Source organism: Malaclemys terrapin, chromosome 5 (assembly GCF_027887155.1).
Source record: "Malaclemys terrapin pileata isolate rMalTer1 chromosome 5, rMalTer1.hap1, whole genome shotgun sequence".
In the NCBI taxonomy this organism is placed as follows: Eukaryota; Metazoa; Chordata; order Testudines; family Emydidae; genus Malaclemys; species Malaclemys terrapin.
In genome coordinates, this window is record NC_071509.1 from 79,572,652 (window position 1) to 79,588,180 (window position 15,529).

At 40.6% G+C, this 15,529-nt stretch overlaps 1 protein-coding gene across 3 annotated transcripts in view; it reads right to left on the reverse strand.

Annotated features, from left to right (window-relative positions):
- Positions 1-12,556, reverse strand: part of RXFP1 (relaxin family peptide receptor 1) — a 79,473-nt gene extending 66,917 nt beyond the window's left edge. For all 3 annotated transcript variants that reach the window (XM_054030287.1, XM_054030286.1, XM_054030285.1), the window contains exon 1: positions 12,362-12,556. In XM_054030287.1, the coding sequence (XP_053886262.1) occupies positions 12,362-12,410 (49 nt within the window). In that variant the 5' untranslated portion in view covers positions 12,411-12,556. The remainder of the gene's footprint in view (positions 1-12,361) is intronic.
- Positions 12,557-15,529: the final 2,973 nt, after the last annotated feature.

Below are 15,529 nucleotides of genomic sequence, written 5' to 3' on the forward strand. Positions count from 1 at the left end.
GACAAGGTGGTTGAAAATTTTATACTAAAAGGCTTTGTTGACAGATTTGTTTTCTTGACTAGATAGAAATTTTTGCCACAATTAAAACATTTTTGGGTTTTCACTGAATTTTTTAAAAACTATTTAATAAACTGAAAATTTTAATTTTTTAAGTAAATGAAAAAATTCACTTCCATTGACAATTTTTGTGCCAGGAACAGGGGCAGTCCTTTTCCAATAAGGTTGAGGTGTGGGTTGGTCACAAAAGGTTTACCCCTTTTACCTGGAAAGGTCCATGTAAATGACTGCTTCTTGGAGCAGCTAGTTCTGGAACCCATAAGAGGAGAGAGAATTCTTGATTTAGTCCCAAGGATCTGGTCCAAGAGGTGAATATAGCTGGACCATTTGGTAATAGTGACCATAATATAATTAAATGTAACATCCTTGTGATGGGGAAAACACTACAGCAGCCCAACACTGCAGCATTTAATTTCAGAAAGGGGACCTACACAAAAAATGAGGAGGTTAGTTAAACAGAAATTAAAAGGTACAACACCAAAGTGAAATCCCTGCAAGCTGCATGGAAACTTTTTAAAGACATCATAATAGAGGCTCAACTTAAATGCATACCTCAAATTAAAAAAACATAGTAAGAGAACCAAAAATGTGCTACCGTGGCTAAACAACAAAGTAAAAGAAGCAGTGAGAGGCAAAAAGGCATCCTTTAAAAAGTGAAAGTTAAATCCTAGTAAGGAAAATTGAATGGAGCATAAACCCTGGCAAATAAAATGTAAAAATATAATTAGGAAGGCCAAAAAAGAATTTGAAAAACAGCTAGCCAAAGATTCAAAAAGTAATAGCAATTTTTTTTTAAGTACATCGGAAGCAAGAAGCCTGCTAATCAACCAGTGGGGCCACTGGATGATCAAAATGCTAAAAGAACACCCAAGGACAATAAGGCCATTAAGGAGAAACTAAATGAACTCTTTGCATCGGTCTTCATGGCTGAGGATGTAAAGAAGATTCCCAAACCTGAGCCATTCTTTTTAGGTGACAAACCGGAGGAACTGTCACAGATTGAGGTGCCATTAGAGGAGGTTTTGGAACAAATTGATAAACTACACAGTAATAAATCACCAGGACCAGATGGTATTCACCTAAGAGTGCTGAAGGAACTCAAATGTGAAATTGCACGACTACTAACTGTAGTCTGTAACCTATCATTTAAATCAGCTCCTGTACCAAATGACTGGAGGATAGCTGATGTGACGCCAATTTTTAAAAAGGGCTCCAGAGGTGATCCCAGCAATTACAGGCCGGTTAGCCTGACTTCAGTACCAGACAAACTGATTGAAACTATAGTAAAGAACTAAATTGTCAGACACATAGATTAACAATTTGTTGGGGAAGAGTCAACATGGTTTTTGTAAAGGGAAATCATGCCTCACCAATCTATTAGAATTCTTTGAGGGGGTTAACAAGCATATGGACAAGGGCGATCCAGTGGATATAGTGTACTTAGATTTTCAGAAAGCCTTTGACAAGATCCCTCACCAAAGACTCTTAAGCAAAGTAAGCTGTCATGGGATAAGAGGGAAGGTCCTCTGATGGATTGGTAACTGGTTAAAAGATAGGAAACCAAGGGTAGGAATAAATGGTCAGTTTTCAGAATGGAGAGAGGTAAATAGTGGTGACCCCCAGGGGTCTGTACTGGGACCAGTTCTATTCAACATATGCATAACTGACCTGGAAAAAGGGATAGACAGTGAGGTGGCAAAATTTGCAGATGATACAAAACTGCTCAAGATAGTTAAGTCCCTGGCAGACTGCGAAGAGGTACAAAAGGCTCTCTCAAAACTGGGTGACTGAGCAACAAAATGGCATATGAAATTCAATGTTGATAAATGCAAAGTAATGCACATTGGAAAACATAATCCCAATTAAATATATAAAATGATGGGTTCTAAATTAACTGTTACCACTCAAGAAAGAGATCTTGGAGTCATGGATAGTTCTCTGAAAACATCCACTCAATGTGCAGCAGCAGCCAAAAAAGCAAATAGAATGTTGGAAATCATTAAGAAAGGGATAGATAATAAGACAGAAAATATCATATTGCCTCTATATTAATTCATGGTACACCCACATCTTGAATACTGTGTGCAGATGTGGTCGCCCATCTCAAAAAAAGATATATTGGAATTGGAAAAGGTTCAGAAAAGGGCAACAAAAATGATTAGGAGTACGGAATGGCTGCCATATGAGGAGAGATTAATAAGACTGGGACTTTTCAACTTGGAAAAGAGATGACTAAGGGGAGATATGATAGAGGTCTATAAAATCATGACTGGTGTGGAAAAAGTAAATAAGGAAGTGTTATTTACTCTCTCTCATAACACAAGAGCTAGGGGTCACCAAATTAAATTAATAGGCAGCAGGTTTAAAACAAACAAAAGGAAGTTATTTCTTCACCCAATGCACAGTCAGTCTGTGGAATTCCTTGCCAAAGGATGTTGTAAAGGCCAATGAGGTTGACATATATAGCCAAATATAGTGCTCTTTCTTGTACAAGAGAACAGGAAATACTCCACAGGTCACTCTTACGGTGTGCCTCTCCCAAAAGTTCCTCCCCATTCTACCACATGGTATGTCTGCACTGCAACTGAAGGTGTGATTTTGTAGCTCATTTTGGCACACCCATACTAGCCTTAATCTAGCTAGCATGGCTAAAAACAGAAGTGAAGACGCAGCAGCATGGACTGCAGCATGGGCTAGCAAGGTGAGTATTTGCCTGGGGTTCTGGGGAGGCTTGTGCAACCTGCACCAGAGTCTGTGTCGCCATGTTTTCATGGCTATCTTTAGCCACACTAGCCAGGGTATATATTTCTGTCCCTGGTGTAAGACCTAAAGATTACAAACTGGAAGGGTGCCTGAAGAGATCACTGGGGCACTGACTTCTCTCTTAGAGTATGTCTACACTGCAGTTGAAGGTGTGATTGCAGCTTAGGTGAAGTATACCCATGCTAGTATTAATCCTAGCTAGCACAGCTAATAACAACAGTGAAGACATGGGTAAGGTTGTGCAAGCATGTCCAAGACCCCAGATACATAGTTGTGTTGCTAACCCATCCATGCTGTTGGGTCTTCACTTCTTTTTTAGCCCTGCTAGCTAGAGCTATGCCTACTTGAGCTACAATTGCACCTTTTATTGCAGTGTAGACATGCACTAAGACATGGAGTCAGTGCACCAGTACTCTCTTCAGGCACTCTTCCTCCATTCTTCAGGAAACAGAAACCACGTAAGTTAGTGGCCAATCTCCCAGCTTGAATAGCGAACTCTGAAAATCAATAATTTGAAGCCAAGTACCAGAGGGGTAGCTGTATTAATCTGTAACCACAAAAACAATGAGGAGTCCGGTGGCAACTTAAAGACTAACAGATTTATTTGGGCATAAGCTTTCCTGGGTAAAAAAACCAGATTTCTTCAGATGCGTGGAGTGAAAAAAAGATGCACCTGAAGAAGTGGGGTATTTTATCCACAAAAGCTTATGCCCAAATAAATCTGTTAGTCTTTAAGGTGTCACTGGACTCCTAATAATTTGAAGGAGAACTTGTTATGAACACTTCATAAATAAAATGTGCAGATAAGGATTAACTGTTCTTCTTCTTCTCATGTCCTTGTCACAAATTAGATATTTTTCCAGCAATGGTTGTTGATCAGCTGTTGATCAACCATAAATAAGACTAAGATTTTGTCATGGTTATTTTTAGTAAAGGTCATGGACAGGTCACAGGCAATAAACAAAAATTCATGGAAGCCGTGACCTGTCTGTGACTTTTGCTGCTGTGGCTCCATGGTTTCTCCCGCCACCATGGTGGCTGGGAGCTGCAGGGTTCCCCTCTTTGCCCACGGCAGCTGGGAGCTGCAGGGTGACCATATTTTCTAAAGAGAAAATGGGACACCCCCAGCCGCTTGCCCAAGGTGTCCCCCTACCCCTCCCACAAGGCTGTTGCCTGTCACTGGAACCTTGAGGAGGGCCCCCTCAGGAGTCTGTCACCTGTCACTGGAATCTTGCATGGGGGCTCCGGTCGCTGCTGTCGCCAGAACCCTGCCAGGGCCGCGCTGGCTGCCAGCTCCAGAGTTCTGCAGCCCCAGGGGCTGAAGCAGAGAATGTCGTGGACGTCTCTGGAAATCATTGATTCCTTGACTGCCATGCCCTCTGTGACATAAACGTAGCCTTAACTATAAATAATCAAACAAATTCATGCTTATGAGTAAGTTTAAGATTTTGTCACTGTTGTTTTCAGTAATAGTCACGGACAAGTCGCAGAAAATAAACAAAAATTCATGAAAACCTGTGACCTGTCTGTGACTTTTACTAAAAATAAGGGGGGGGGGAAGAGCCCGCCCCCACTGTGTGGGAGTGTGTCCAGCATGCTCCAGGGCCCTTGCCACAGCTCCAGTGGCTCAGAGCTCTGGGGTCCCCTCATGGCCCGCAGTGGCTGATGGCTCCAGGTTCCCCCCCACCACGTAGGGGCTGAAGCGGAAAATGTCACAGAGGTTTCTGAAAGTCACAAAATCCATGTGGACAAAAAGGGGCTAAATAAGAATAAATTTTCCTATATGGGGTGGATCTGTCTGTTCATAGCAGTAACAGCTGGTGGTGAATGTCATTTAGTTCAGTCTTTCACATATGTCTACATCTACGCACTTGATCTCCTCTAGAGCATTCTGCTTCTTTCCACTGAACAAGACAAGGCAACAATCTTTTCAAGGTGTCACAGACTTGTTGGTTTAGTAAAGGAACAAAAAGATCCAGCACTCTTTGCTTAAAACAACTATTCAAAGAAACCGAAAACATAATTTGAAAGGAAAGTAACTCCCTGCATGCTCTTTGATGAAAGACAGGATAGAGTTAACCCTATATATTTCCAAATAAACTGTCCAAGGATATTTACCTTTATAAACTTTAATTTATGGCTGTTTTAGCAGTGAAAGTGTTCTGGATCTTTCTGTTCTGCTAGTGGTTTAATAAATGGCCCTCCTAACATTGGAACTTCATTTATTAACTTTAATGACTATATCTATGGAGTTGCAATTAGAGTCATCTCTTCCTGCTTATTGCCTTTAAAAATGCACTAGGTGATTCAGTTGAAAATAAATTCTGGAACCCAGAATAGGAAAAAAGAAAATAATTTGTGAATTTGACAATACTAGTATAAATGGACCAGGGAAAGTACTGGAGGGGACTCTAGTGTTGTCCATTTACTGGGCTTGATCCACCCCTGCTCCAATGGGGCGGCTACATCAGCAGTGGCATTAATTCAGGATTAAGGTAGGTAGTTGTAACAGGTTGCACCAGGTAAGCTGTTTTAACGATCTGAGGGACTCTACAGGAGTACCACCACTATAGTCTCTGGGGATGCATTAAATCTTCATATCTTTAAGATGTTTTGTCCCTGCACTTTCCTGCATGACTGGCTCCTCCTACATCCTGGGCTGTTCTTCGACTTCGGGCCCTTCTCAACATCCATACGAGCACTGTGAATTATGCTCAGAATTTCTGATCTCACATTGTGTAGTATTATGACAAGGTGTCCTTTGTTCAGAATCCCATTATATGTAACAATTTCACCTTTATAGTACCAATATGTTTTATTATTTGCTGGTGCCTGGGCTGTTTCTGTTGGCCATCTATCTATCTAGTATTATGCTCTCTCCATCTGAAGCACTGAGTAATCTTGTACTCATTTGAATGTTAGGTTTTGTTTCAGTAATGGGTAGTACTTGAATTAGACATACCGGTACTTCAAATTCCTTTTCCTACAGCGCTTTGCTTTTACTATTTATAAGTATTCTTGAGCATATTCACTAGAAGCTCCAACATGAAATTCACCTTTGTTCATTTTTTTCCAGTGTCACAAACCTATCTGTTGCAGAGCCTTGTTTTGCAAATTTATAAAGTGGCTCAAAAACAACTATTTCTGCATCAGAGATAGTCCTCCAGTTGTATGTCCATAAGCATATGTATTTTGATTTGGTATTTCTTTGCAATTTGTACTGAAAGTGAACGGTTGCTTTTATTGAATGCTGTCGCTGTACCTCCAGTGTGGGAAATCTTTGCATTGTGTTGTAATTGCCTTCACATATATTGCAGATAAATATGGTGTTTGCCCCATATTTACTTTTGTGTTGTGCCTTAGAATGCATTTTTAATTATATGCACTTCCTTTTTCTCACTGCTCACTAATACTTCAATTTGGGAAGGACAATTTTCACCAGCCCAGCAAATATCAACGGTCATGTGCAAAATGAAGTCTCTCCCTCACACAATAACACTACTTTGACTTAGTTAGCAACTCCTCTACAGGTAATTTGGTCTCTAATTAATCCATCTGTATGCTGGATCCATACCACCAAAGGATTCTCCTTGGTCCATGGCCAGACACATCAGCTCTTTGGCCAGAAACTGCAAGCAACGCAGTTCAAAGTGGACACATGGCACCTTGTCAGAGATCTGATGCTTATCTTAATTTGGCAAAGCCCCAATATGTAGTTCAATGGCCCTGCTTCCTAAAGGGAAATTTTGCCATTAACTTTCATAGAAGCAGGATTTGGCTCAATGTGTAACAAAAACTCAGAATAAAGGGTACAGATGAAAGAATAATGCAAAGCAGCTTAAAATAATGTTGGATAATTTCTTCTGCTTTAAAACATGCTCTATTATCTCTGCCTTATGAAACAGAATTTCTAATGAAATGTTTTACTACCTTTGCTTTCAATTACTTCTGATTTACACTGTTTTGAGCTCAATATCAGGTCTGCAGCAGCGAGTGTAAATTACCACCAGAGGTTTGTTTGGGATAATGATTAGAATTAAGTCTAAACAAGGGACACCTTCTACTTCAAGCCTTCCCTCCCTCCCACTTCCAATCTTTCCTTCCCAGCCAATCCCAGTCCAGTTTCTCTCCCCCTTTTCCCCAGTCCCAGTCTCACCAGTCACCTTGTTCCAATCTACTCTGTTCCTCCTGCCTGTTCTGGCTTTTGCACACTGTGTACTCCAGTCAGATGGCTTCCTCCTACTCCTCCATGCTGCCTGGGTGCCAGTGGGTATGGGGGTCATTGAGAGCAAAGGAGAGACAGACTTTCAGTACCAGTGCCTGGTTTGGTTTCACCCATACCCAGTCACTCTGTGGAGATGGCTGTATATGCAGCCAACTCACTGACAGGAGCTGTGAGAAGATGGAACGTGTGCTGTAACTTTGTGGGGATGGTGCATGCACAGTCTCGTCAGCACTGGGAGTTGTGAAAGACTCAAGCATGCTCAGTGAAGACAAAATTCTTCAGAGAATTTTTTAAAGGCTTATCACGTGGTCAAATTTGGGTGAATTTTCATAGGCACAGCAAAAGGCACATTCCTGACACAAAGGCCAGCCCTTGCCAAATTTCAAATCCCTTCTATAAAGCATGGCAGTGCTGGAGCTGTTCAAAGAAAAGATCACCAGAATTTAGCACTGACAAAACAACATTTTCCCCTATCCTCATTCTTGGAAACTGTTGAACCATTTTGGCTGAAAAATTTCCAAAAATCCAGCCTAAGGCAGACACCTGGCATGGAAAATTTCAGCCCAAATAGTTAAAGTTTGGCAAAGAGCAGCTGAAAACAGGATCTTCTAATGGGAAGTATTGGGCAACCTAAATAACAGTCAGCACTACCAGCCTCACCTAGAACACTATTTCAGGCACACTGGCAGGAATATATTCACACACAAACAGTGGCTTTTCAAGTGCTTTGATTTGCCATTGTTTAAACTTTCAAGATCTTTCACTGTGCATTAATTAGCAATAGGGAAATGATAATGTAACAATAACTCAGCAAAGCTGGGCTTCATTCTTGATTTGAATCTACTGGTGACACAAAGAAGAAAACTATTTCAGGTTAAATGAAAGCCACGAGAAGCTAACAAAAAATATTCTATACAATGATTTTTCCAGCTTTCCCATTTATCTCAACCTTTAGGCCAGTGGAAATATTTATGAATCCAGAAGAGGTTTGACATTTGTAAAAAATCAGCTAAAACAGATGAGTGACACCGGCAAAGCTTATGAACTTTTACACCTCCAGATGACTTGGGAAGGGTACTTGTTACAGTTGCATCTCTGACTATCTGACTAAATGAGCAGCACCTTTGATATAAAGGAATCCGGTCTTAAAAAAAACAGAGGCACAAAGAAATGCGGACAAGTTTCAGGTAATGCTAAATAAGTTTTCCTTCTTGTTTTGTAGGGGGAAAAAGGAAAAAAAGGAATAGAAAGAAAAGAGGAAAAACAATAAGAGGAGAATGGGGGGCGGGGAGGGGGAGAGAAAGGAAGAGAGGGGACTGAGAGAAATAGCCTTAAGTTAGACATAGAATAGTAACAGGAATGACAAAGTGAAGGAAGAGGTAGAGAGTGCATGGAAAGAACCAGGGTTAAAACAACAGTAAAAGATAAGTCAATTTCTCCTTCTTTTGAGCTACTATAGTTCCTCTTTTTTTTGATAGTTGATATACTAATAGTTTGAGACTATAACTAGTCAAAGACTGTCAAGAGGGAGTGGAGATTTGTAATGGAAATCTAATAAAAAAAAGTGAGTCTTAAGGAAGGATTTAAAGGAGGAGAGTGAGGTAGCACAATGAACAGAATTGCGTATGTGTATGCCGTTATCTTTCTGGGGGATAACAATTTGGACAGGTCAGCCAACAGTGATTTTAGCAGGACCAATGCTTCTTGGGGCTTTTTAAGAAACACCCGAGGATCTGGGCCTGGGAGAGGTCTTTAAAAATAGAACAACCCCAAAACAAACTCCTGGATACCTGCACTTACTCTTACTTTCTGGTGGTCCAGATAGTGACTGAACAAAGTACAATTAAGAAAATACTGAAAGTTAAAATAAATTTGGGAGAAATTTAATTATACAGAGTAATTCATGTGCAAAACAGAGTACTGAAGGCAGAGACAGAGACAGAGACTGCAACTGTGTGTGTGGGGGACAGGGGGAGGAAGTATATTACAATTGTAGACACTTAGAGGGGAAAAACACCACAGAGGACCAAAACAATATAGGTGAATTAATAAACTGAGCTTCCTTGTAACCAAAATTATGTTCTATGATACACATTAAAAAGACAAGGTGGGTGAGGTAATATCTTTTAATGGACCAACTTTGAAGCTGCTCTCGCTCACCAACAGAAGTTGGTCCAATCAGAGATATTACCTCCCCCACCTTGTCTCTCTAATATCCTGGGACCAACATGGCTATTACAACTCTTCATATATTACTTATTGTGAGTCAATAAATGCCTCAAGTTAATTGACATTATAGTTAGGCTTGAGAGAATTCTATTTTTTATATAATTTTGATGAATGATATTGATTTTTTTAAGATATTTATTGATTTAAATTTTCAGTTACAGGAAATTATGCGGGTGGGTCAGACAAATTTTTAATGACAGCAGACATTCATTAATTCTTTCGCGGAGAGACTGTCCGGTTTGGCCAATGTACATGGCAGAGGGGCATTGCTAGCACATGATGGCATATATCACATTGGTAGATGCAATGCCCCTCTGCCATGTACATTGGCCACACAGGACAGTCTCTCCGCGAAAGAATTAATGGACACAAATCTGACATCAGGAATCATAATACTCAAAAACCAGTGGGAGAACACTTTAACCTGTCTGGTCATTCAATGACAGACCTGCGGGTGGCTATATTACAACAGAAAAACTTCAAAAACAGACTCCAGCGAGAGACTGCTGAGCTGGAATTGATATGCAAACTAGACACAATCAACTCAGGATTGAATAAGGACTGGGAATGGCTGAGCCATTACAAACATTGAATCTATCTCCCCTTGTAAGTATTCTCACACTTCTTATCAAACTGTCTGTACTAGGCTAGCTTGATTATCACTTCAAAAGTTTTTTTTTTTCTCTTACTTAATTGGCCTCTCAGAGTTGGTAAGACAACTCCCACCTGTTTATGCTCTCTGTATATGTGTATATATATCTCCTCAATATTTATTCCACTCTGTATGCATCCGAAGAAGTGGGCTGTAGTCCACGAAAGCTTATGCTCTAATAAATTTGTTAGTCCCTAAGGTGCCACAAGTACTCCTGTTCTTTTTACGGATACAGACTAACACGGCTGCTACTCTGAAACCTGCAATTATGGTCTGTATCACTCCAGGAATGATATCACACGAAATCAATAGTGAATTTATTGCATAACTAAAGCTCACATATTATGATGATATAATCTGTAAGGGCCTGAGGAGAGGTGGCATTGTCTAGTGGAAACAGGTGTTTGACTGGTGACTTAGGAGACCTGGGTTCTACTCCTAGCTGTACCACTGAACTATTGGATGGCCTTGGGCACGTCACTTCACCTCAGTGTGCCTCTTCCTGGGCAGATGAGGCTTGTCAGCCATGGAAGACAGTCCATCTAGAACAGGGGTCGGCAACCTCTGGCACGCGGCTTGCCAGGGCAAGCTCCCTGGCAGGCCGGGCCAGTTTGTTTACCTGCCGTGTCGGCAGGTTTGGCCGTTTGCAGCCCCCACTGGCCGCGGTTTGCTGCTTCAGGCCAATGGGGGCAGCGGGAAGTCGCGGCCAGCACATCCCTCAGCCCGCGCTGCTTCCTGCAGCCCCCATCGGCCTGGAGCAGCAAACCGCAGCCAGTGGGTGCCGCGATCAGCCGAACCTCCCGAAGCGGCAGGTAAACTAACTGGCCCGGCCCGCCAGGGTGTTTACCCTGGTGAGCCACGTGCCAGAAGTTGCTTACCCCTGATCTAGAAGAATGAAAACTCTGATCTCAAACCAAGAATATCAAGCATGACTAGCTGGTTTGCATAAGTTGTGCCAATCACAGGTGTTATCTGGGTCTTCACAAGTGACACTGGCTAACGGGACAAGGTCTGTTAGGGCTTGATCCAAAGCAAGCTGCAGGCAACAGGAGTTTTTCCATTGACATCAATGGGCTTTAGATCCCCGGGCTATATAACCCCAGGAATGATATCACACAATGTCTGTCTTGCAATTCATTTCTTACATACCCTAAACTCCAACTGAAGTCAATGGGAGCTTAGCATATTAAGTAGTATCTTACCCCTAAGTAATCACCCTATCTGCAGAAAGGATTGATTTAAATGGAACAACATGAGGAATAAAGCACAGCTTAATATAAATGAAGGTGGCAGAATCTAACTCTACTTGATTATGACATTTTAGTATGTCAAGCATTTTGCTAAATCATTTTGTTTACAAAATATTTAAATTTACTTTCAGTGATTATAGACTTCAATAGTAGTTACAATTTTATATAAAATGTGTATTTATTAAGGAATGGAGAAACTAAGAAGAAAATCTAATATATTGATCAATAAATAGAAAAACATATTCAAAATAGTACAGTAAACGTTCTTACTACCGGTTTTACAGTGTTTTCTTACGGCAAGGAGAGAACCAGTTAATTCAGAGGGCTCACACACCCTTTGGATTTATAAATAGTCTAATGTCCCTAAGAAAACTTTTTCTATTTCCAATTACTTCTAAAGACATGAATAAGGTCACATAAAAGTTGTAATTCTATGGGGGCAGCTTTGCCCAAGTGGGTGTGTAGCAGTTTAAAATAGAATATTCAAATAAAATGAAAAAGCAGCCATTAAAAACAAAGTGTGACACAGAGATCACAAAAGGTCAGCTGAAAAAAACATGATAAAATTATTAGCATTTCAAGGAAACACTGGAATTTAAATCCATTTTGATCTTTAATGGAAGCCTGTTGACAATGTTGAATATTATGAGTGAGAATTATGGATGTCTAAACAGAAATTTGCCTTTTAAACAATAATAAAAATGTTCAGTGCTAACACAGTGTAGTACACCAGGCTAAGAAACTAAAGATATCTAAAATATTGATTACACTGGACTTTTGAAATTAACCTTTATGTTACAGGACTCTCCATTAAGTATTTACAGCAAGTAAAGACATACAACTGGAGATATTCATTACAAACACAACCCCTTCCTTTAATACTTAAATACTGTCACTTATTTTTGAATTTCATTCTGTCTAATTCCCCTTAATATAAACCATCAAAAGAATAAGAGCAAAAACATTTGATACAATTCTAGCCCTGTTTGCAGCTAGCTAGACTGATAGTAAATTACGGTATATTATAATGCCAGAAATCCATCAAAGATCATGAGCTGTCACAAAGGATTGTTAAACTAAAGTGCAGAATCGTATGCATATTTATTTTAAAAATCTGTTGTTGAAGTTTATCACATATCTGTTTTGCAAAGTACTAAATAATATAAAAATGTTAGGTGTACTTACAATTTGTTCCAAAAATAAAGAATATGTAGAACCAGCAGCCAGATGTCATTTCTCTCTCACACAGCAATAGAGTAAATAAAAGTGAGCGTATATTGTCTCCTAAATAGCACTCAAACCACAGTGATTGCTGTATGTTCTATTTCTGACTGCAACCTTCAGCAGAATACAAAGCAAGCTTCCTTCCCTTTCTTTGCTCCCTCACTTACTCTCCTTGCAGTCTCACTCTCAGCCACTCTCTCTCTCCCCCAAGCAGTGATAGGGGGAAAAGTTTCAGAGAACGTACAGTCTCTTCTTGTTTACACTAAGGATCTTGTTTCTGTGTCCTGTGACAGACTAAGGCTGGGGTAGGTGCATTGACAGATATTTGCCCTGATCAAAGCCATTACACAGAATAATCAGTGCTCTAGACCATTATCAATGGAACTAGGGACTTTTTAATATTGTTATTAGGAGAGTATTAAAGGAAAATGGGCTCATTTAAATTAATCCCTTCTAAATTAAACATTTGTTACATCTTGGAATAAAGATTAGAGGTTTTTCTGGTAAGGGGAAGTAATATGTATAAAAACAATCTCCTATTCGGAAGTCAATGATTAGCTAAAGTATAGTAATATAAACAGAATTTATTTCCTATAACACCACATAATTTGCATCTTTACCAATGCTAAACTAAATTACTGGGAAGGGTGAAGAAAACAGTCCCATTCAAACATTTTTTACAGAGGAATTAACATTGCCACAGCTCCTAGAATGTATTTTCCTGCTACAGTAATTGCTTTCTCCTTATTTCACTTCTCTTGTGTTACTGCCCATAACAACATCCATTACAAGAGTCCCAAACCCCTTTAGCCATCTCCATCAGTCTTGAAGCACTAAACCTTATAGGTAGACTTAGTTTGTTTCAGTAGTGCTATTCACTCTAAACACCTTCTTGTTCCTCTATCTCGTATACCTGCCTACACTACAGAAAAAAAAGGTGTGGTTCTAAAATGTGATAGCAAACACCTTTAGGCAGGGCAAGTTTTATTTTAACATTTGTTAGCTGGTTGAGGGGGGAGTCCAGGGTTCATCCCCACCCCCAAAGCCCAGAAAACTGGATCAAAAAGACTTTCATATTTTCCAGTTTAAAAAAATTTCAGAGCTGACACACCTCAGGGAGCCCTAGAATATAATTGGTAATTTGCCAGCTGTTGCACCACCAGATACGAGAAAGGAAAGGCAATTGTGAGAAATTGTGTGTGTGTGTGTGAGAGAATGTGAATTTAGAGAATGTTAAAAGTACTGACCATGTTGCAGAGTGAAGTCCACATTATTGCTATAGCAATTGTATTAATAAAATGCATATTATAAATTCTTGGTCGCTACATACCCAGTATGAAACTCCCAATAGAGCTAACACAGAGAAGGTCTTATGCACATAAAGGCCAGCTGCAGCAACCAGACTGTCATTAGGGGGACTGGATGGGTTACACAGTCCTGTCTGGTTGGGGACTAGCAGAAGAGCCGGTCTCCTTGCAAAGTGAGTATAGTTACACTTGCATCAAAGAGCTGCACAAAAGGCAGGTTAATACCCAGGCTGCGTGTTCCAGGGTTACTGACTTTGGGCTGAAGGGCTTCCAGTGTGGGAGGATAGGTGGAAGGGTACTAGAACAGACAGTGAGCAGAGAGAGAATGAGAGAGATACACCACATGCTGTTGTTCTGGCCACCTTTGTCCAAGGTATACAGTATTTGTGTACATTTTGGAAGTAAATAAATTAAACTAGAAAATACACTGAGTTGGTCACCTATTTCTTGCCTTCCAGGAAACAGACCCACTACAAAGACCCCAAATCTGCTGCTTCTCAGCAAAAGAGCAATAATATTTAACCACAAAACAAGTACAACCCAGATATTTTCAGCATAAGTTTCCCACACTACCTTGTATCTGAACCTTTCCCTGAGGAAATCACCTCTTTCATTGAAAGAGTACTTTTGTCTCATGCCTACTTGACCCTTATCAGGGGGTAGCCGTGTTAGTCTATCTACAAAAACCAACAAGGAGTCTGGTGGCACCTTAAAGACTAACAGATTTATTTGGGCATAAGCTTTCGTGGGTAAAAACCTCACTTCTTCGGATCCGAAGGTGGCACCTTAAAGACTAACAGATTTATTTGGGCATAAGCTTTCGTGGGTAAAAACCTCACTTCTTCGGATCCGAAGGTGGCACCTTAAAGACTAACAGATTTATTTGGGCATAAGCTTTCATGGGTAAAAACCTCACTTCTTCGGATCCCAAATAAATCTGTTAGTCTTTAAGGTGCCACCAGACTCCTTGTTGGTTTTACTTGACCCTTAGCCACTTTTCTGAGGACTGCTAAGCAGGTGCCAATTAACAGTAGTTTTGATGGGGATCCTGTTCCCTAGGAACACTACTGAGCCAAAAGCTAATTTTAGCTAGGCACAAAAAAGGTATGATAGTAACAAATATTGACATATCTAAAGCTTTATATCACATCCCCAATCCCAAGAAACACCCGGTTTCTTTTAGAAATTATGTTTAAGTAAACAAGCTATAGTGACATTGAAAAATATAGACATTGTGAACTTCAGAGAATAAAAGGGAGTGTTTGCATGCTCATGGTGCATGCAAACACACACCAGTTCTATCCCAATTTTATCTTTTAAGAAATAATGGAGATTTAATAACACAGTGTCAGAGGGTAGCTGGCTCTCTGAAGGGGTCAGGGACTAGCCTACCTCTGACAGGCTCCACAAGAGAATGAGGCAGCTCAGGTTCATCTGAGGCTACATCTACACTACAGGGGGGGTCGATTTAAGATACGCAAATTCAGCTACGCGAATAGCCGACTTACCCCGCTGTAGGGACGGCGGCAAAATCAACCTCTGCGGCTTCCCGTCGACGGCGCTTACTCCCACCTGCACTGGTGGAGTAAGAGCATCGATTCGGGGATCGATTGTCGCGTCCCAATGGGACGCGATAAATCAATCCCCGAGAGGTCGATTTCTACCCGCCAATTCAGGCGGGTAGTGTAGACCCAGCCTGAGAGTAGTTAACTCACCCAGTAACTGGGAGGCAGTTAATTAGGCATGGAAGCACCTGGGCATGATAAAAGGTCCTAACTTAGAGGGGAAATGCCTCAGCAGAAAGGGGCAGGGGAAAGACTGT